The sequence below is a fragment of the Rattus norvegicus genome, chromosome 5 (assembly GCF_036323735.1).
Source record: "Rattus norvegicus strain BN/NHsdMcwi chromosome 5, GRCr8, whole genome shotgun sequence".
Taxonomy (NCBI): Eukaryota; Metazoa; Chordata; class Mammalia; order Rodentia; family Muridae; genus Rattus; species Rattus norvegicus.
This window is the reverse complement of record NC_086023.1, coordinates 166,241,965-166,264,356: the sequence shown is the minus strand read 5'-3', so window position 1 is coordinate 166,264,356 and position 22,392 is coordinate 166,241,965. Positions and strand designations below refer to the sequence as shown.

Sequence of the window (22,392 nt, the reverse complement as noted above, 5' to 3'; positions counted from 1 at the left end):
GGCAGGGTTAGAAGTGCAATTCTACGTACACTACAGAGTCAAAGCCAGACTCAGCTACAGAGCAGTACACTGTCTCAAACCAACACAATCAGAACGTCAGGATGGGAGGAGAGAGCACACTCACTGCATGAGCATGGAGGCCTCGCTTCAGCTCCCAGGAGCCACATAAAAGCCAGGTGTGGCTACTGCCCCTGTAGCAGGGACAGGGTAGGGGAACTGCTAAAGCCCGCTGGCTGTCAGACTAAGCATAGGGCCTGTGAAAAACTGTCACAGGGACACCACACACACACACACACACACACACACACACACACACACACACAGAGAGAGAGAGAGAGAGAGAGAGAGAGAGAGAGAGTGTTGGAGAGAGACAGAGACACAGAGAGACTCATAAAACCTGTAACTCTGGATTTAAAAAGAAATAGAAAATTCTCCATATCAATAACCATTCTTAGGATGCTATTCAAAAGAATGAAGATGCAACTGAAAAACAGGAAATAAAAAGCTATTAAGTTATTTTACCTGATGGCTAGGGCCAACTCGAATTTCTCCTTGGGTACTATTCAGCCTCCTGTAGTGAAGAGAAGAGAAGGTTAACATGATTGTTTTGATGTAAACATTTGAAGATTTTTTTTTCAAGGAAAGTAACTCATTTCAAGCAGATAAAAGGCAACTTTTTGTTGTTAATACTTGCTTATTTACTTATGTGGATATGTGTCCCCATGGAGGACAGAAGAGGGCATCAGATGGACAGGGAACTGAAGCCACAGACAGTGAGCTGCCATGTGGGTGCTACGAATTGAACCTGTGTCCTCAGGAAGAGCAGCCAGTGCTCTTAACTGCTGAGCCTTCTCTCCAGCCCCAAAAAGACTTCACAAAAGGGAGCCAGTCCCTCACTGTTTCTAACACTGTTTCAGCCATGCAGGCTTACAAGCAAATGTCCTTAACCTCCCATCCTTCTGAAGACTGCAGCCTCTTCTGCTATCTTCTTATCTCCTGTAGCACTTGCATGAGGCATCTCCATGAAGCCCTGGCTCTCACCTCCTTACTACCACTATGTAGATCAGGGGAGTCTGAACTTCTGATCTCTTCTTCCTTCCTGGGGGCTGAGATTACGTATGTGCGTGCGTGCGTGCATGCATGCATGCGTGTTGACAAAGACCTTTAATCCCACCTCTGAGTCTGCATGATCTATAGAATGAGCTCCAGGACTGCAGAGAGAACATCTTAAAAAACAAACATATGAACAAAACAATGAACAAACATAAGAACAAAACCAAACAATGAACAAAAACCGCAGTGTCTCATCATGCACAAGATCCTGAAGAGCAGACTCAGGGACCGCGCATTCCAGGCAAACGCTTTACCAAGAGAGCTACATGGCCTGCCTCACTTTTTTCTTACACTCCAAGAAACGTTCTCATTGAGAGAACTGTTTGGGGGTGGGGGTGGGGGGGGGGTCAGCAGTAGCAATGACAAGGGGCAAGAGGACAGTAAAGATAACATAAAAAATGTAGTCCCAGTGCTAAGATTCTTAGAAAGTACCTGGCAGGGAGGTGGCATAGAAATCCAACCAGAAAAGATCCAGATACCATTATCATGAACATAAGACAGGCCAGTCCAGAAGAAACCTCAAGTTAAGGAAAGTTAAGGGCATTTGCCATGCTTCCAATAATGTCCAACCAGCTGCCCACAGGCTGCATACAGCCCAAACTAGCCATGATCAGGGCCCTACATAAAACGATAATTTTCAGAAGCTGTTTTGTGACTCCACTGCATGTTTCTGCAGTGTGAGCTACATCAATGTGCTGTGGTGCAAACAAGATGTACACCTCCCACAGCTCAACAATCCCTGACTGAGGGGGCGAAGTTGCTCATTTGCTGTTGTTTTGTCATCCTGTGTGTCCCTATTCCTGGCACACACAACCAAGTCACTCAGCCTGGAGGGCACTGGACACCTCTGAAGGAGATGGCAAGGAAGAAGGTGGGCATTATCAAGAGGGAATAAAACCACAACAGTGCAACAGAAGCAGGCCGACTAGAAAGGGGTTATCATGGTGACCGTGCACACAGAGCTCACTTTGTTAGAGTAGGCATCCGCTTTCCTTTTTGACATAGAAGCTTTAGACGGACTTTCTAATAGATTATTTAGCGAATAACTGCTTCAAGAACCATGTCAAGAACTCAAGAGTCCAAGTCAAAATGACTTTCTAAAACTAACTGCTTGGTTTGGTTTTGGTTTGGGAGATAGGATTTCTCTGTGTAATCTCAGCTCGACTGCAATTCACTGTGTAGATGAGGCTGGCCTGGAACCCAGAGATCTGCCTGGCCCTGAGTCTAGAGTGTATACCACTACCCCAGGCTGTTTGCTTTTTCACTTCTGGAGCCACTATTCCCACCCTAACATGTTCGATTCTATTTCCTAGGTAGCCATGACTAAGCTGGCCTGCCACAGCCTTTCCACGGCCCTTCCGCCTGCAAGGAGCTCCTACTGCACCTCAGAAAGTCTGAACCAGAGCTTCTCTGGTGACTCGGATCTACAGCTCCATCTCTGACACTCTGGAGTGTCTGTGCGATCGACCTGTGCTGTTCCCTGATGACTGTGCAAGCTACCCACCATCCACGTACTCAGGAGCAGCAGGCAGATCTCTGTGAGGTCAAGGCTATCACTGTGAGCCATGATTACTCAGAGGACCCTTGCTCGGAAGGGTAAGACCAAGAGCGACAAGAGGCGCCCTCAGGATCCAGCTGTTGTAGGACCTCAGAGCAGCAGCTGCTCCTATATTTGTTGTGCTGCTACGGTCGCATTTAAATTAATGAAGAAACACAGCCACACACACAGTTATGTAACTGGACAGGACAGAAACATCTCAATAGCTATCCGGCTTGTTGCATTTGCTGCTTTTGAGGCAGAATCTCAATACCTAGTCTCAAACCCCAGGCCCAGGAGTGCTACCATCACGCGCGCGCGCGCTGTCCTGTTGTTTCCACTCTCATACCACACCCAGACCCAACACTAGCTGATGCTGTAAGGACGGTGTGCAATGTTTTGGTTTCTGTTTTGCTTTACTGCTGGAATGGCAAGCATCCTACTGCCGACTGAAGTTCCCACATGAAGGCTGGTGTGCAATGTGAACATAAATACTTACTAATAATCTTCTGAACTGTCAAATGGTACACAGAGAGACTCAACTTTCGAATTTGTCCTCTAGCCTCCATGTATGGAATGTATACACACACACACACACACACACACACACACACACACACACACACACAAAATAATCTGAAAAAAATTCTAAGTGAGGGGCCTACAGAACAGTCAGGGGATAAAGGAGTGTGCCACCAAACTTGTGCCTTGAATTGGAACACATGATGGAAGGAGAGACCCAACTCTGATCTACATGTGTGTAAAGTTAATTTTAAAACGTAAAAAGAAACCCAATCACATACAAAAAATAATGTCAATATAACTTTCGTGATGAGGAGGAAGCTCAGTGGCTGTAGGTATGTCATGGGATGGGATAGAACCCCCTAGGACAAGGGCTGCATGACTGAGAGGACTGAAGAGGGCCACTCTGAGGAGAACAGCTGCACCCTGATATAGGTGCACAGATACAAGCACTCATGTGTGCACACATGAGCCCACACTTGCGTGCACTTCTGCTTGTGGTTCTATGGCTCTATGTTTGTTTGTTTGTTTGTTTTCTGAGACAGGGTTTCTCTGTGTAGTCCTGGCTGTCCTCAAACTCAGAGATCTACCTGCCCCTGCTTTCTGAATTCGGGAGCTGAAATTTTTAAAAAGTCAACAGATGTGCTACAAATAGACTGAAATGAGACAGAAAGGCAGACGGGGGTGGGGGGGTGGGGGGGTGGCTGAGTAGCAGACACTGCCTGCAGGTGTGCTGCAGATGCTGAGCCAGTCACTGTTCCAGTCAACCCCAGAACGAAGTGTGTGTGTGTGAATGTGTGAGTGAGTGTGTGTGTGAGTGTGTGTGAGTGAGTGTGTGTGTGTGTTTGTGTGTGTCTTCCTGTGCAGTCCATACTGGACTCGAGCTGACAATTCTGACGTTGTTTTCCAGGGATTATTTATAGGCCAGCTCCATGATATCCGCTGACTTCTTCCATTTTCTTCTTCCTAGGAACCTGTGATCTGAAACACTAAAATACCATGCATCCGGCTTAATATGCATCTGCATGGTCATAATTTTAGAAAGCTACCATTGTCTTTCCTAGCACAGGGAATTTCTCTTATAGCTAATATAAATTATCTATGTTTTGAAAAATACCTGACTGTCAACCTCTACTGTCTGACAAACGTTGGTTGGGATTTGAGAAACCAACCAGGTGCTGAAGCCAAACAAAAAGGAGGACCGTAGGTCACTGTGCTTGTTTTTCAGTATCAAAAAGAAAAAGAAAAAAGAAATTCATTGTAGATGAAATCTGATACAAAAGAAACTGATGTAACAAAGCAGTATCCATAGCAACTACAACTTAATATTTCAGCTCTCTTCAGCTGCAGTGGATTAAATAAAACGACAAGATGTTCCCTTTGAAAAGTAACCTGTTACCATGGAGACAGTTTAGTCTAAGAAGTAAACAGGGAGTGGACAGAAAGAGGCAGAGAAAGCTTGCATCTAAATTTCAAAAGGGAGAAGAGTCTTTGCTTGAAGGAAGCATGGTGGAACCCACCAGCTACAGAAAGATCTGGTCGCTGGCTCACAGGCTTGCACCACCCGAGGGCTGGCCTGAGAACGGACATCATCCCAAAAAGGGAAGCGGGAGGGAGGGGCTGCACTCTGGGTATTTACCACACAGGGCCAACCATTCACACTCCTGAAACAGGATGGCGACTCAACTCGACTCTAACGTTTTAGTCTTCACATGCTCTCTCTTGCACTCGTTCTCTCTCTCTCTCTCTTTCTCTCTCTCTCTCCCCTCAGCTTGTAAGGGTAAATAACTGAGCTATAGAAACAGGAGAACAGCTCTGGCATGAAGTCAACAGAGGCCTGCTGCAGTCACTGCTATTCTTAGCCCTCTGTGATGGCCATCAGTCACAACAGGACCAATCTGCAAAGCTCACTGCGGCCTCTATCAGCCAGGACTCTTTGGAATAGTTACAAATAACACCCTGCCCTGCTCTGAAGAGAAAAACCACCATGAAGATAGGAGCCAAGCCTTCTTTCAGCTCCTCACCATGCCCAAGAGCAGACTGGCTCTTACCAATGCACAGTTCATAGCTTTAACTGGCAGGCAGTAAGTGTGCAAAGTGAAGGACCTCCTTGAAGCACTTTTGCCATGTGTGCTGTGTGTACTTCTCGCTCTCCCCAAGTCCTGTCTCCCAGGCAGTCAGTCCTCCATTTCATGTCACTGTAATCTTGGAGAAGAGACATGTAATACATACTCTTCAGACTGGCTTGTTTTACTTAAAAGGATGATCTTGCGGTTCCATCCATTTGCTTTCACACTTTTTTGTAGTTGAATCCTCTCCATACACAGCACACTGCCCTGTTCTATTTCTAGTGAGCAAGAACCCAGGCCATGCCCATGCGCACAGGTGGCCACGGTGGCCAGCACACAGCATTCCCAGCAGACTGCTGGGCTCCCCTGGCAGGTGGGCCTGAGGGTGCTATGGTGGGTTCCACTTTAGGGCTTCGTGAGAAACGCCTGTAACTCATCTCCACAGTGTCCACACTATTGTATATTACTAGAAACAGTGTGAGTGTTCCTCTCTGCCCACTTCCCCTTCAAAGTCATTCTGATCTCCGGTAAAGTGTTTGAGTGTGCTCCTATCCAGCGCAGCCAGTAACTGCAATGGCCAGAACAAAGTGCTCAGATCTTGGAGCCAGGGTTATAGGGAATTATGTGCCACAGGATGTGGATGCTGGGAATTGAACTTCTGACCTCTAACAGACTCCCTATTAGTTTCTTTAGATTTACTTATTTAATGTATATACATGTTTTGCTCATATGTATGTACATGTACCACATGCATGCCTGGTGTCCTGGGAAGTCGAAAAGGAACATTGGCTCCCTTGGAACTGGGGTTAGGGGTGGTTGGAAACCACCATGTGGGGTTTGGGAACTAAATCCCAGAGCCTCTGGAAGAGCAATAAGTGTTCTTAACCACTGTCCTATCTGTCCGGCAACCTTTCTCATAGCACACCCCTAAATTTGCTTCCTGATTCACAGTCTCTGACTGAGGTGAGCGGATCTCAATGCAGTTTTCATTGGCATGCCCCAGTGTCTAAAGAGGCTAGACACTAATAAATATATTTTGAATGAACAATGACTCTAATATTCTAAATCTGTGTATCTTAGCTATGTTAGCAGCTGTAGGCTATATTCCAAGGTCATAAAGTCACTCGGGACAGAAGGCTAACCTTCCAGGCACAATCAACCCAAGAACAGGTCTGACAAACTCTAAGAGGAACAAAGTTCAGCTTTCACTCAAAAGCAGTGAAGTGTGGAGAGCAGCCCACGCCCTCAGGCATGGAGTCCACAGCGGCAGGCTGCAAAGCCTAAATTCCTCTGAGCCAGCTGCTGGGAAGCTCGCGACAGTCTTGCGCTCTGCAGAAGAGAGGAAAGCCTGAGCAAGGAAAGACTACTCTCGAGAAGCATAGCAATCGATTCCAGAAGCAATTCTCCTGCAGGCTTCTTCAGACTATAATCCAGTGTCCAGAGCTAAGAGCTGGGCGCTGGCTGACAAGTAAACTCTACGCTGAGAAGAACCATAAATACAACCTTCCCCTCAAAACCATCCATCTCAGATCCGAAAAACAGGGCTTGAAAACTATGTTGGAATTGGTGTGGTGGCACAAGGCAGAAATTCTAGCACTTAGGAGGTTGAGCCCGAGGCTGAAGAGCTGGAAAACAAACTGGATTATTACAAAAGGAAGGGAAGAGGAAGCAGTCACTCACTATTTAGAAGGAAGACTGTGCAGACAGCAGGAGAGGAGCTGCCTTCAAGTGCCCGACAGCCTCGTTCACTGACTCACGTTCCTCACCTTCCATTCAATGAGCTGCACAGGGCGCTGGCAACTCCATCTAACTCTGCCCCATTCCAGGCTCCTCATCTGCTGCCCAAATACCAATGCCTTTAGCAACCACGGCTCAGCAAACGTGCGTACGGACGCATACTCACGCCAAAGGAACAGCTGTCCTCCAGGATTGAGCTGATCTCCTAAGCAAAGACAGGACTTTCCATGCACTGAAATCAAACTACAGAAGAAGCCTGACGCAGTCCCAGAGAGAGCACAGCCAGTGAGCAAGGGCTACAGTACACTTCCAAGGCCTCTCTGCCCCACAGGAAGAATCTGCAATGCTTCAAGTCCAGGCCACTGCATAAGAACTCTCTATTGTAGTGCTATGAATATGGTGGGCAAAGAAGCAGAAGACATCAGCTCTCTTCCTCACTGGGTACTGTTAGGAAGAGAAACACCATCATAGGTAGCAGAGCAGCTCCCTCACTGTGTTCTATTCAAAGTCAGACCTTGACACCGGGTTAGTAAAAAGAAAAGAGAAACAAAAAAGAAAAAAAACAAAAACAAAACACAAAGAAAAGAAACACCAAATGTTACCAGGTATAGAAGGAGACTTCCTTAAAAACAGAGGCTAGAGAAATGGCTCAGCAGTTAAAAGCACTAACTCTCTTCTAGTGGACCCAAGTTCAATTCCCAATCACATGGTGGCTCATCACTGTCTATAACTTCAGTTCCAGGGGATCAAATGCCCACTTCTGGTGAGCTCTGGCACCAAGCAAGCTTGTGGTACACAGACATACACATGGACAAGTCACTAATAAGCATAAAGAAAAATAGGTAAAAAGTAAAAATGAAATTTCAGGACCTAGAAGGGTAGTATATGATTATAATCCCGGCTATGAAAGAGGCTGAAACAGTATGGTTGCCAAGTTTAAGGCCAGTCTAGGCAACTGCGTGAGATCCTGTCTCAAAATACAATGAAGTATACAAAATACCATGAAGTATACAATGTAATGGAGAACATTTAACTAACAAACAGCTGTCAGGTTGTGGGTTCAATCTTCACAGTAGGGGAAAAAAAGGTTTTATTAAAGAGGATAAAGACAAATATTTAAAAAGAGCAAGGAGGAGGCAGACTGGTCTAGTGTGGACAGCTGGCTACAAACAACCACGACAATTCCGAATGCTTTGCTACTGAACCACATCTCCAAGAAACTGGAGATGAGGACGTGGGAGTTGCGACAGCACACGGCACCTCTGCACTGTGCTCATCACCTTTCCAGAGACCAGACCCAAAGAAGGACAGCCCCGAGCACACCAGCAGCTGGCCCAATGCCACAGAGTATGTGGACACCAACACCATCTGGCTTCAGATCCATTCACCTCTTTAACTGCTGACATCAGCATTTACTGAACACATGTGGTTTGGGGTTGACGTGTTCTGAAGCAGGGCCTAACTGGCTATCGCTAGCTGATTTGAAATTCACTCTGTAAACCAGAATTGCTGCAAACTCAGATTCTCACGTCTCTGCGTCTGGAGTGCTAGTCACTTACATGCTACATCCATTTAAACATATTTATGTCAAAGATAACACTTGTGTCACGCATTGGTGGCTCACATGTGCTGTCCTAGCACTTGGGTGGAAAAGGTTAAGTAGGTCTCTGAATTCTAGGTCACCCGGAACTGCATAATGAAACCCTATTTCAGTCCCTCTTATTTCCCCAAAAATGATCCATCTGCCAGGCCCTATACTACAAACCAAGGTTATAAGACTGAATGGCCAGGTGGTGGTGGCACATACCTTTAATCCCAGCACTCGAGAGGCAAAGGCAGGTGGATCTCTATGAGTTTGAGGCCAGCCTGGAGCAAGTTCCAGGACAGCTAGGGCTATGCAGAGAAACCCTACCTCAAAGGAGAAAAAAAAAAAAAGAAAGAAAAAAAAAGAAATAAGTGACCCCCACCCAACAGAAAGATAACCACAAATAAATGTGTATTTCAAAGACCGTTCACAGAACTGATCTCCAGCCTACCTGACTTAAACAACAGTTTGCTGGAGTGTCAGTATGACATAGCGCACACACTGTTTTAAACATGGTTGTAAGCATGGCACCTGGATCAGAAACTTTATGATGCAGAAGATTATCAACCCTGTGTATGTCTACAGCCTTCCTTTAGCTGGTGTGCCCCCTCCCCCTTCCTATCCAACTTCTTTCACAGGCTTACAACAAGCGTGTGCCTGGCACATAGAACATGGCTCAGTAAGGACAGAAAGCAAAGTGGAAAAGACAAAGTGAGCTCAGGAGGAAGAAGTGGTCGGGAGCTCAGGAGACTAGAGAATCAGCAGCATGCTAGACACCAGGCCTCGGGCAGCTCAGAGCGGCCTCAACCAGGGAGTCTGCCCCAAAGACGAGACTAGAAGCAGATGGCATTAAGAAGCGGCATCAGTGACACACACAGAGCAAATGTGTCCAGGATGCTCGCAGGGATAGGCTGCATGCACATGCACACACACTCAGTGCACAATGCCGGCCCCACTCAGATTTCCAGTCAAGAATCTATAGCGATGGATGAAGACAGACATGTCCCAAATACCCTGGACAGAAGACAGACTTTCAGAAGCAACTTTCCCCCAAAAATGAATTTTCTCAAGATAGGAGAGTAAGGAACAAATGCATACACAGAGAAAACGATGTTGCTGATTTTATTGCATGTGAAGCAGAGAAAATCAATTCTGAAACCCAGAACTATTCACAAAGCAGAGCCAGGCACTCCAAACCTCCCCATCAAACAGATGACTGCACCAAATACCATGAAAGCTGGACTCGCCAGCCAGATAGGTGGGCCTCAACCTCAAAAATTCAAACTATGAAAGAAGATAAAGTAAAGACCTTACAACAAGAACCACAACAAGTCAGTATTCTCTCAAACATATGGTCTGGCTCCAGAAGCAGCTTTATACACTGTGGGAAACACTGGGTACGATTCCCAAACTTCCCAACATAATGTTCAAACACGCACTGTCATAACAGAAAGTGGCTCTCACAGGAATGGTAATCGAACACAGAAATAACAACAAAGACCCTAACCCTACATTACTTCTCTACACAGCACCTCTTTGGTTCAAATTCTACAATTAAGTATGCAAGAATACAAATTAATGCTTTAGGAATATTTTAAATGTTAATACTGCTGAACCCTGCCCCAATCAGAGGCCTCTTCTGACAAGATCCCTGTTTGCAGCTAAAACCTTACGAGTCTTCCTCCTTAGTGATAATACACAGTGAACTTCTCCTGTCCCCTAGAAGACGACGATTCACCTCCTCTATCTTAGAGCATTTTCTATAGTCCTCACAACCGCACAAAACATGACTTATTTCTAAATTGTTCCCAACCCTAAAGGGGAGAGGAAATGAGAGGCACCAAACTTCTCTAATTCCCTGTTTGAGTAAGAATTCCACTGCACAAAATCTGCTTATCCTGATTGGCTCCCTCGTAAACCATGGTAACAGCCTCCTACCTGGGTTCTCTCTGAAAACAGGACGGGGAGGCAACTTCATCTGGGTAGAGAGGGCTACTCCATGGTCAGACCACAGCCACAGGTACCAAATGTGACCTTGTCCATACCTCTGCCTTCTTTGGCCCCAAACTCATTCACTCTCCTCTCCTACTCAGTGCAAAAATCACACACACACACACACACACACACACACACACACACACACACACACACACACACCATAAAGCACAAAGCTAAAACTAACATACAAGAATAAATAAAAGTATATGAATCTCGGGTTGGGGATTTGGCTCAGTGGTAGAGCGCTTGCCTAGCAAGCGCAAGGCCCTGGGTTCGGCCCCCAGCTCTGAGGGGGGAAAAAAAAGTGTATGAATCTCAATTTAATACAGACATTAATATTTAGTCTCTCAAAGCTGGCAAGAAAATTGCCACAAACTCCAAAAAGAAGGCTTTGCTCCTTCAGAAGGGACAGGAGAAGCTGCTGTGATGTGACAGCTCCCTTGCACACCAGGACGTTACAGTTGCAGTCCTCAGCCATAGCTACCCCCTCATGTGTCACTTGGCAAGAATTATAATCTGCTCTAGCAAACAGGCTCTCAATCAAAACAAGTTCCACCCACCTTCAAAGCAACCAATAGCTGCCCACCTACCACCCTTCCTAAAACAGCCAAACAGATCCATTCTGTGGCCCAGCAATCCCTACAAGGCGCAAGGGTAACGAGGCAGCCTGCAGGTTTGCTCTGTAGGTTTTGAAGACAGACAAGCTCTACAAAACACACTGGGCAAACCCAGGCTATAATCACGCTGAAGAGAGGAAGAGGTGAAGGAAGGGGGCAGAGGCCATGGATAGACTCACAAAGCTTCACACTGTACGTCTGCTTAATTCATCTCCTGCTAGACCCCATGCACGGCTCTGATTTTATGCTTTGCAATGTCACCTCTGCATGGCCAGCTGGCTGAATCAAAGGCTTCAGGAGCATGCACTATGAATGGCGAGATGATTCATAAACATCTTCAGAAGGAGCTTGAGCAGCAAAGCCAACGGCTCGGGAAGGCCAGGGGAAGATCGCCTACCTGCAGGGGCTGAATGGGTCATCCATGACTAACAGAGGCTCTCGTGAGTCTAGCTGGATTCCTCACCTCTACTTACTGCTAAAACTCTGCCCTTTTCTACTCTAAGTACTCAAAATGGAGGCACATGCAGGCTGAGAGACCTCACAGAGCTCTCACTGAGCTTGTGCTATGACCTAAGCCTTCACGCAGAACGCTGAAACTTCCCTCACACTGACAGGACTGAGCATGTGCTGTGACCCTCCCTTATCCACACACTGTCTCTCCACAGCGCAATCAATCTCAACCCTGCTGTTTCCGTAAATAAAGCCCAGCCAACAGACTCTGCAGCTTCTCCTAGCACACCAAGCTAGTGTGCAGGGAAGTGGGGCCTTAGAAAGGGGACTCCAGACAGCCGACACCAAGGAACTCCGCAAGACACAGGCTTCTCCATAGGGAGAAGCGTCTGTCCACAGGCGACAACAGCAAGTTTTCTTTTGTCTTTTCTGTTTTTAAGTAAGTCAGGTTTTTAAGTAACCACCTTTTCAACAGAGAGCAAGAACTCGGGAACAGGTACAAATGACTGCAGCTGGAATTAAATGCAGAAATAGAAGCATGCTTGAAGCACAGCGGCAGTGCAAAGAGAAGTCAACTAAACACACGTCTTTTTGAAAACCCTATGCACCTGACAAAAAGACCCAGCAAGAGAGCGAACCATACAGGTATGGCCACAATGGAGACGGCACTAACACAGCACATAAGGAATCCCATGCTTCATGCAAAAGAAGCCCCCGAATCTCCAAGGGATTAAATTACAGCAGCTCCTAAGGTAATTAGTATGAGCCCAGCCAGGTCTCCAAGAACGAACTGTAACAATAAAAACAGCGACAACGTTCAAATCAAGGATGTGGGGGCTAGGGGTGTAAACTGAGCAGCAGAGCACTAACCTAGCATGAACTGGAATGTGGGCTGACACTGACCCTCAGTAAAACAAACATGCATGCATATGTCCTCCCCCAATGCCTAAAGACATCGACTATAAACACTTCGGCATCCAGCAGAAACCCCCTCATTTCAACTTCCCTGATTCCTCCTACTAAGCCAAATTCGCGTAGCACTATTTATGAAACTAAACCTATTAAAAACTCATTTTGAAAGATTTCTAAAGCCATGTAGTCCACCTTACTATACAGCAATACTGAGGACCAAAGCACTCGCTCCCACTGCCCACAGACCAGCCAAGAGGTTCTGATAAAACCCTACAGAACAAGTCTGTCTTCTCACCCAATGTTCATGTACCACAAAGGACTGTCTGTCATGTAAGAAATAACTGATATGTAGGTTATTCCCACCTGCAAACTGAAAGATGATTTTTGACTACTGAGCTATAACTTAAAAAGAATGATCACAGAATTCCCCCAAAACATAAAAGACAAGTTGGGGGTGGGGTGGGAGTGGGGGACACACAGGACCAACTGTTTCTCTGAAATAGAATGGAGAGTCAGAAACTTAAAATCTGTTCGAAGAACAGGAATGACCTACAGATTCTCAGAGCAGGACATAGTGCTCAGTCCCAGGTGCCCTCTGTCTATTCTGTGAGACAAAGTCTAAGCTGAGGAATCTACATATTTCTGCAGAAAACATAATGTACAGCATACCGGAAGTGCCAAGGGGCTGAGGATGAGACTCGGTTATAAGAGAGCTTGCCTAGCATGCATGAAGCTGCGTGTGAGCCTGGGCATTGCATAGCCAGGCAATCCTAGCATTCAGGGATTGGGAAACTCCAAGTTCAGGGGCACTCACTCTCGGCTCTGTGAAAAGAATTAAGTGCAGAGAAAGAACACACAACCAGATTTACCTGGTTTCCCTTTGCCCCAACACATGAAAACAGGGCAATGGGCTGAAAGAACATTTCCTAAAACCACTGCAGCTGACAGTATGGAGAACTGCTGAAATGGAGTGCCCCACACTAGACTAGCACCAAAGAAACCCTTTCACCCAGAAAAGGTTCACGTGAATGAAGGATAAAAAATAATTCAGTGGAGCTACACACAGGAACTATTACACTAAAAAACTTCTCCAAGTCAGGAAAATCTTATTTTCAAAATTATTGTTTAGGTGTCACTCCCTGGGCCACCCAAGCTTCTTCTGAATCCCAGTAGGGATCCGACTGTTCCTCCTCAAGAGGTAAATGGTGACTGGCAGATCTTCCCCCTGGGTGTGCTTTCCTGACATTTTGTTGTTGGCCAGGGCAGGCAGCTAGTGTGAGCTCCCTTAAGGGAGAAGGCGTGCAGGCTGCCTATTTCCTCTTTCTTCCAGCCCATCGTTGTGCTGAGGGACCGCGTCTCCCCATACCTGCTCACGCTAGCGTGGGACACTTGCCGAAGCACTTGGTGCACTTGGTGTTTCTTTGACTTGAGTTGGTGGTGAAGAGTTCTTGCAGTGTTCTGTCACTTCTAAGAGTAAGCCGCAACATTCAGACAGTTTACCCACAGCCACCTTGCACAACCTTGCACTAGGGTGGATCCTTCCAGAAGCTTCTCACGTATGTTCTGTCTGTCATGGGGCCTCACTGGCATGAGTCTGCTTTTTATATTATCTCCTCCTAGAGATGTTCAGGGTCACAGCGGGCTCCCCTGGAGCCAACAACAAACCTGCCTCCCACCATGAACCAATGACCTGCTTCCTACTCAGGTTTTCATATATGGAACCCAGTTCTGCATTTACAGGATTTAAATATTTTATTCAATATCTAAAGATGTTTTCTGACAAAAAGTTACTGAAATAGTAAGACCTGGGCTTGGTGCTATTCTGCTGAAGGCTTTTCAAACATGGGAGTAACCGAGAAAGTAGCTCATCCCAAACAGTATGCAAAGACCCTACACGAGATAAAAGTGCGCAGCCCCTTGTCAATGAAAATACCTAACAACCTCTGTAATCCTCAAGATGTTACAAAATACCAAGAATTTACACAAGTCACCTTCAGAGTTAACTATGATCACTTTCACATGATAAATGCAGAACAGACTCCAGGAGGTGAATGGCTTACAGAAGAACACAAACATAGAGCGCTAGCATGAGACTAGAACATGACAGGCTAAAAGGAGAAAATCCTTCCTAGGGCTCGTAACTCAAAGATGAAGCAGCCAGGCTAAGCCTGCCGGTATGAAGTACTAGTTGAAACAAAAAGTGGGGCCAGACGGGGGAAAAAAACACAAAAACACAGAACTGAGACATGGCTAAGACCAGTTTATTGTAGCTCAACCAAAGAGTGTTTTGGCTGACTATATAGTAGGCCTAACTGGTCTTATTTACCAGGATCTCTGAGCTCAACTTTCTTTCTTTTGGGGGGATGGGAGTTTCAAGGCAGGACTTCTTTGTGTAGCCCTGGCTATCCTTGAACTCATTCTATAGAGCAGACTGGCCCTGAATTCAAAGATCCATCTGCCCCTGCCCCTGCCCCTGCCCCTGCCCCTGCCCCTGCCCCTGCCCCTGCCCCTGCCCGAGTGAGCACTGGGATAGAAGGTATGCACCGCCATCGTCTGGCTGAAGTTTATTTTCTAAGTACTCAGTAGACCTTGAGTAGACTGTTCATATAATCTATATAATACAATGATAACATTTTGCAGAGGACACTGACCTGCAGAGGTAAACTTGGAATGAGTCTTGTTTACATAAGGCAAAGTGAATGTTCCCTGAGTGTCTGGATATCAGAGACTGAAATCAGAGCTGAATCCTGGGGTTCAGGTTAGGCTGGCACCTGACTGGAGGCTCTCATTTATCTCTCCCTCTTACTCTGTATCCTATTTGAGCAGAAAACCAGACACTAATGGCAAGCCCCAATAGTGTATCCTCACATAACCACAACAGGCAGAGTGGGCACCTTTCCCAAGCCAGGCCAGCCTAAGAATACCATTCAAATGTCTGCATGGTTCTCAACATCCTTCACTAAACAACATTCATGTTGGTAATGTCTGACCTAATAATGTATCGTTCCTAGAGGATAACCCCTCCCTTTCTTCAGGTATTACAGATGCACCTGAGGGCTCTGCAACACACAACAACTTTATCATCCGCTGATATTTGTGGTTTTAAAATCCTTGACAGACCATGTCACATGTGACTGATGACCAGTATGGACGTGAGCACGTACTCTCTTGACATACAAATATAAGTGAATTTTTGGTTCAATTATTACTGAAGCAGCTGATGTTGCTTGACAGCGACTCATTTCCTTCTCTACTGACTTCTTCAGGGTCTCTCACTGGACTCTACTTAAGCTCTCCCTCTCCGACTCCCTCTGTTCTCCTGCTGGACCCTTCCTTCTCCCACCTGCTCTCCTTTTGCTCTGTCTTCTAACTAGAGTTACATTAGCTAAAGCTAGAAGCCCCACCCCCACCCTGGCCCTTCCTGTCTTCTGTTTTTGTGTCCTGCATTTATGTGGGAAAATGTAGATTCTCCATATGTCTCTCTAGTCTCTGTTCTGCTCTGCTGTTCATTTCCTCCTCCTCCTCCTCCTCCTCCTCCTCCTCCTCCTCCTCCTCCTCCTCCTCCTCCTCCTCCTCCTCCTCCTCCTCCTCTCTCTCCCTCACACCTTGCCTTGCACCTAGATGTCATGAGAGAAAGCACAGGATACTTGTCTCCATAGTAATTCCCTGTAAGATGTAAACTCGGCAGAGGTTTTTCTCCCACTGTGAAGACGTGGCTGTTTCCTTTGCCGTGCGACAGAATCCTATCCCACGTAAGGCGTTTGTTAATTACTATTATTTATTAGCTAGTGGAGTGCTTTTCAGTTCCAGGTCTTACACAGGAGTTTTTATGTGCACCGGATGACTTTTGTGTGACATGAGAGACAGAGATTAGTCTCACCCTTCTCCTTCTCTTATAGTCTCTGGCTATCCAGACTTAGCAGAACCTTGCCTGAGGAGGCTCTCTCTTCCCCACGTATATGCTCTGTACCTTTGTTAAGACCCGGACGCGGTAGCCAGCCTCTGAGCAGTACCGTGCTGTGCTGTGCTGTGCTGTTTTATGGCTCTGAGGTGTCACAGTATCTCCCGTAAGTGTGCTCTTTAGGGTTGCTTAAGTGACTTGGGATACTTGTGCTTCTACCTAAGTTTTAAGAACTTTAGTTCTCTAAAGAATATCAGTGGAAGAAGGGGTTGAAAAAGAAACTATTTCTGGACTGTTTTAAGGAATACAGTCATGTTCATAGTATGAATTTTGTAATCTTATAAGCATGGGAGGTCTTTCTAAGTGACTTTAGTGTAATTGTATTATTATCTGCATAGTTATTGTTATTCAAATGTGTCTCTGTGTATACACTTGGGTAACCATGAAGACCAGAAGAGGATGTCAGATCCTCGGGTGGTGGGAACTGAACTCAGGACTCCTGGAAGAGCTGTATGTACTCTTAAAAGAGCCATCTCTGCAGCTCTAGGGTAGTGTTCTTAAGTTCTCCATTGTATGGGTCCTTTCTTTGATTAGGTTTAGTCCTAGCATGCAGGGAAGGGGGGGGGGGGACTGTTACTGTGGCACTAGGAACTGAACACACTGCCCACGTGCTGCTAGTTTAATACTCTACCACTGAAGTATATACCTAGCCCACTTTTTTTGAAATATTTACTAATTTAATTTATATGAATATATTGTCACTGTCTTCAGACCCCGGAAGAGGGCATCAGAACCCATTACAGATGGTTGCTGGGAATTGAACTCAGAACCGCTGGAAGAACAGCCAGTGCTCTGAGCCATCTCTCGAGCTCCCAGCCCAATTTTTAAACGCTACTGTGAATGTGATGCGTTCTCTTGGGTCCCTTTCTTGGTATATTCATCATTGGCATAATCGATTAATCCATAAATACCCAGTGATTTTTTTTCTGTACATCACATGCTAGCCCAGTGTCTACGCAGGCCATAGGAGAGTGTCAGATCCCCTGGAACTCAAGTTACCGGTGGTTGTGAGCCACCTTGTGGATGCTGGGAACTGAACCTGGGTCATCTGTAAGAACAGCAAGTGTTTTTAACAGCTGAGCCAGCCCTGCGTAAACTGCTCTTTATCTTCATTTTAACAGGCTACACAAGAGATCTAGTTTTACTACCTTTATGACTGTTTTCTTTAGAAACTGAAATATGAGCTTTTGATTTTCAAACATAGGCCATATACCAAGAATATATTTGATAGTTATATTTCAATCGCCTCTCCTCCCATTCTCACAATTAATATAGGGCCTATGCACCTTATGCAAGCATTCTACACTGAGTTACATTTCAACGCCTCCTTTTACCTTTTGCCTCAGCCTCCTAAGCAGCGGGATTACAGGCTGAGCCATCAGACCCAGCAGCAGGCTCTGGTTAGTTTTACATGTGAGCGTACTCGTCTTTTGCTGCCCGGGTAGAGTGGGAGAAGCTGGCACTCTTGCACTAGGCAGACTGGATACCGTCTCGCTTACCTGTCCATCTCTTCCCAGGACTGCCAGCCTCTGGGATATAGGTTACTCCCAGAATTCCCTAATAAGCCTCAGGACTTCACTGTTACTGATATAATGCCCGTTGTCATCTTTAATGTGTTGTCAAGTTGTCTCTTCCCTCGGTTGGTTTGCCTAGGCTTTATCAAGTCACCTTGTCCGAGTCAGCCCTTTGACTGACTTACCACACTGTTCTTAAGTCTCCATGTCATTCATTTTCTTCATGGTCTCAACTATTTCTCTGTACTCTCTTTGGTAGTTAGGTCTGTCCTTGTTTTTCTATGACCTTGAAGTGCATCACTAACTTCATGCTACTTCTGACACCTCGGCACTGTTTAAAGGAGGAAGAGTTTACTAAGCACATTGTGGAGGAGGAGGAGGGAGAGAGGAGAGGAAGGGAAGAAGGAGAGGGGGAGGAGGAGGGGAAGGAGGAAGAGGGGGAGAAAGAAGAGGAGGGGGAGAAGGAAAGGGGGAGGAGGAAGAAGAGGAAGGGGAGAAGGAGGGGGAGGGAGAAAAGGAGGATTGGCAGTGACTAGAGCGACACACATCTCTCTTCATTTTTTTTAAAAGATTTTTTTATTTATTATATATGAGTACACTGTAACTGTCTTCAGACACAGCAGAATAGGGCATCGGATCTCATTACAGATGGTTGTGAGTCACCATGTGTTTGCTGGGATTTGAACTCAGGACCTCTGGAAGAGCAACCAGTGCTCTCAACCACTGAACCATTTCTCCAGCCCCATTTTTAATGTAAGCCTTCATAGCTACACATGTCTTCACAGGAGTATTTGCATTTTCATGTGCTTCTAAGAATTGCTAAGTATCAGCTCTAATTTCTTCCCCGATTTGCTGTTCACTCGTGGGTATGTGTATAGCTTGTGAGTGTGTTCAGGTGCGTGTAAAAGTCAGAAGACACCACCCTCAATGTCACACCTGTGTTTCTTTTGAAGAATCTTTTTTTGTTGTTGAAACAGGGTTTCTCTGTGTAGCCTCTGGTTGTCCTGGAACTTACTCTACATACCAGGCTGGTCTTGAACTCAGAGATCCCCCTGTCTCTGCCTCCTGAGTGCTGGAAGTAAAGGTGTGCACCACCTCCATGTGGACGGTGGTTTTCACTGGTCTGGCACTTGCCAACTACACTAGGCTAGATGACCAGCAAGCTCCAGTTCTGCCTGCCTGTGCTGGGGTTGCACCTCGATGCACGCTTTTATTTACACAGGTTCTGGGGATTGAACTTGGATCTTTATGCTTGCACAGCAAGCACTTTCCTGGCTGAGCTATTCCCTGAGCTCACAGCTTTAGCAATTTCTTTCTTTTTTCTTTTCTTTTTTTTTTAAGATTTATTTATTTTATGTATGTGAGTACACTGTAGCTGACTTCAGATGTGCCAGAAGAGGACATCAGATTCCATTACAGATGGTTGTGAGCCACCATGTGGTTGCTGGGAATGGAACTCAGGACCTCTGGAAGAGCAGTCAGTGCTCTTAACCGCTGAGCCATCTCTCCAGCCCAGCAATTTCTTTCACTATTAGGTTTTGAGCCTTATTTCACTACGATTTAATAAAATCTAAGAAATAGTTTTTGTTAACATTTAAAAACTGAAGCAGAGGCTCTCCCTAAAACTGGAACCTAACTGTGCCATCCATATCCCAAACAAGGCTGGCCTCACACCCACCCACCCACCCACACACCCTGGAAAGCCCCTACCCTCTCAGAGAAGGCTAAGGGGGAACCAGGAGGACGGGGTAATATTTGAGATGTAAACAAACAAACAATTGTTTAAGACTTACGTTCTAGGTTTAAGTCTTTGAATGTACGCACACGCCGCATGTACGTATGCTACCTGACCAACATCACCTTGGAGATCAAATTTGGATTCTCTGTGAGAGCAACAAGTGCTCTAAGCTGCCAAATCATTTCTCTAGCCCCTGGTAGGATTCCTTTAATATCTAAATGTGGTCTGTTTATGAAAAGATTGTTTTGCTGTTGTCGGATGGAATGTTTTATAGATATCTGTTCAGTCCATTTGTGGTGCACTTTTAATTCTGAAGTTTCTGTGTGGATTTAGTGATCGGGACAGGGATCTAGTTGACCTATTCATTGATGACGGTGAGCTATTAAAAAACCACCTACTATTAGCTGGGTGGTAGTGGCTCAGGCCTTTAATCCCAGCAAATGGGAGGCAGAGGCAGGTGGACTCCTGAGTTAAATGCCAAGCTGGTCTACAGAGCAAGCTCCAGCGGGGCCAATGCTACACAGAGAAACCCTGAGTCAAAACACCGAAAACTGAAATGAATAAACAAACAAAGGAACAAAGTCACCCCTTATAATTTTTATCTTGGCCTATCTAGACCTTTTTGTGTAGCAGTATTTTAGTCCCAACGTTCAGAACATACCTATTTTCAACTCTTATATAAAATCTTCTAATAGAGCCTGGCATAGTGACACACGCCTGTTTTTTAAACTCCAACATTCAGGAGCCAGAGGCAGGTGGATCTCTTTGCTTTTGAGGTCAGTCTGATCTACAGAGTGAGTTCTAAAACTCTCAAAGCTACATAGTGAGATCTTGTCTTCAAAAACAAAACAACAACAAAGACCTCCAACTGTCTTGGTCCCTTAGTTACCACACAGCGACCTTCATCTCTTCTAGTCCGGGCCTCTGCTTTGTGAGATGGAACCACAGCTAACCCTGCTGGTTTCCAGCTCCCAGGCGCTCGGCATGCTAACAGCCGTTTTGCTTCCATTTTTGTTGTGATAAAGCATTCTGATAAAAGGAAAGAAAGGTTTATTTATGCTCGCAACTCCCTATTGCCACTGAAGGAACCTAAAGCCTGCTTGCCATCCACACAAACAGAAACTCGGACAAAGAACTCAATTCATAGCCAACGAAGTACATCAGGGACTATGTAGACAGACCAGCTAGCTTTCTTTTGCTTGCTCTCCATCTTTTTAAAGGTTTATTTTGGCTTTTAAGATAATTTTGTTCACATGTACTTGTGTTGTCCTACATGAGTTTATATGTGGCATGTGTGTTAGAAAAGGGCACAAGCGCTCCTATAACTGACGTCATATATGACTGTGAGCCATGATGTGGCTGCTGAGAAATGAGTGTAGGTCCCTGTGAGTACAGCAAGCATCCTCGGAGGAGGCTAGTGAGCCATCCTCCCCTTTATCTAGCTGTTTAAACAGCCAAAGACCGCCTGCCCAGGAAATGGTGCTCCCCACAGTAAGCAGGATCCTCCAGCATGAAGAAGCAGTCCTCAAGTCAATCCTCCACAAGCCAATCTGACCAGGAAACTCCTCGGCTGAGACACTCTTACGATGACCAAGTGAAGCTGCACTTAAGGCTAAGCAGGCACAGGGCCATCTTCCACCCGTAGGCTGTCTTCTGTGGTGAAGTGCATCTCTTGTACCCACACTGCCTTTCGTCTAAGTCATTATTCCGTTACCCATGTACACCTTACCAAGATGGCTCCAACAGGGTGCTGTTCATCTCCTACTCCTAGCTTCAGCAGACCTTGTCAGTGTTTCTGGATTTCACACCTGAAGCTAACTGAACAATAAGTATCTAATTTTCCAAACTGACTTATCTTTTCCAACGCATAATGGAAGGCTTGACAAAGTCTGCATCAAGGCAATGCTCTCCCGGTAAACTGAAGGCACAGAAGGCAGCCCTTACCTGCCCTAATCCCTCCACACTCCACACCCTCACTTCCCTGCCTTTTCTTGCAAAACAAAGTCCAGGCAAAGCAGGAGCTGTCCCAAACATCAAAGGCACAGGATGTGACATGCAGGCACTGAGTCATTGTTTGGCATCTTGCTAACTTAAGCACAGATATGTACATGCACAAGCACACACACATGTGGGTGAGAAAGGAAGTGGGTATAAGTGACGAAGTGACTTACCTTGTCTCAGGGTTGTAGCCTAATATGTAGAAAAACGAGTCCACTCGGGCTTTAAATTCACGAGCAGCAAATATGTCGGAAAAATGGGAGATGTTGCACTTCCCTCTGAGGATAAAACAAAAGACAGAAATGTACGTTTAAATTACTTTGCAGTGGGAGTGAGGTGGGGTGAGGGAAGCACGCGTCTAAATCTACAGCGTTTATATAGTGTCCATGCTCGATTGGCAATTTTTATTTTTGTTTCGTTTAAATGGTTGCTTCAGTATGCCCCACAAAGTACCACAGAAGAGAAGAGCGACATCTCTAGGTGTGACCTTCAAGTAAAGTTGAACCGTCCTCTAGTCAAAGCTTACGTACTACTACAGAACCGCAGAGAGCCATGTCCAGGCTCCGGAACTCAGGGTAACGACAGAAACAGCACACTGCTCAGCGGGCTCGCCTCCCCATGTGCACGAGTGAGCGCATGCA

General features: G+C 45.9%; 1 protein-coding gene across 10 annotated transcripts in view; it reads right to left on the bottom strand.

The window, feature by feature from the left end:
* Rere (arginine-glutamic acid dipeptide repeats) overlaps nucleotides 1-22,392 on the bottom strand; it is a 331,790-nt gene that overhangs the window by 116,203 nt on the left and 193,195 nt on the right. For 9 of the 10 annotated variants that reach the window (XM_008764198.4, XM_008764201.4, XM_006239438.5 and 6 more), the window contains 2 exons: nucleotides 21,925-22,029; nucleotides 523-571 (listed from right to left, as the gene is read on the bottom strand). In XM_008764198.4, the coding sequence (XP_008762420.1) occupies nucleotides 523-571; nucleotides 21,925-22,029 (154 nt within the window). Of the gene's footprint in view, nucleotides 1-522; nucleotides 572-11,575; nucleotides 15,850-21,924; nucleotides 22,030-22,392 lie in introns of those variants that run through there. The other variant, XM_006239441.5, reaches the window with a different exon arrangement.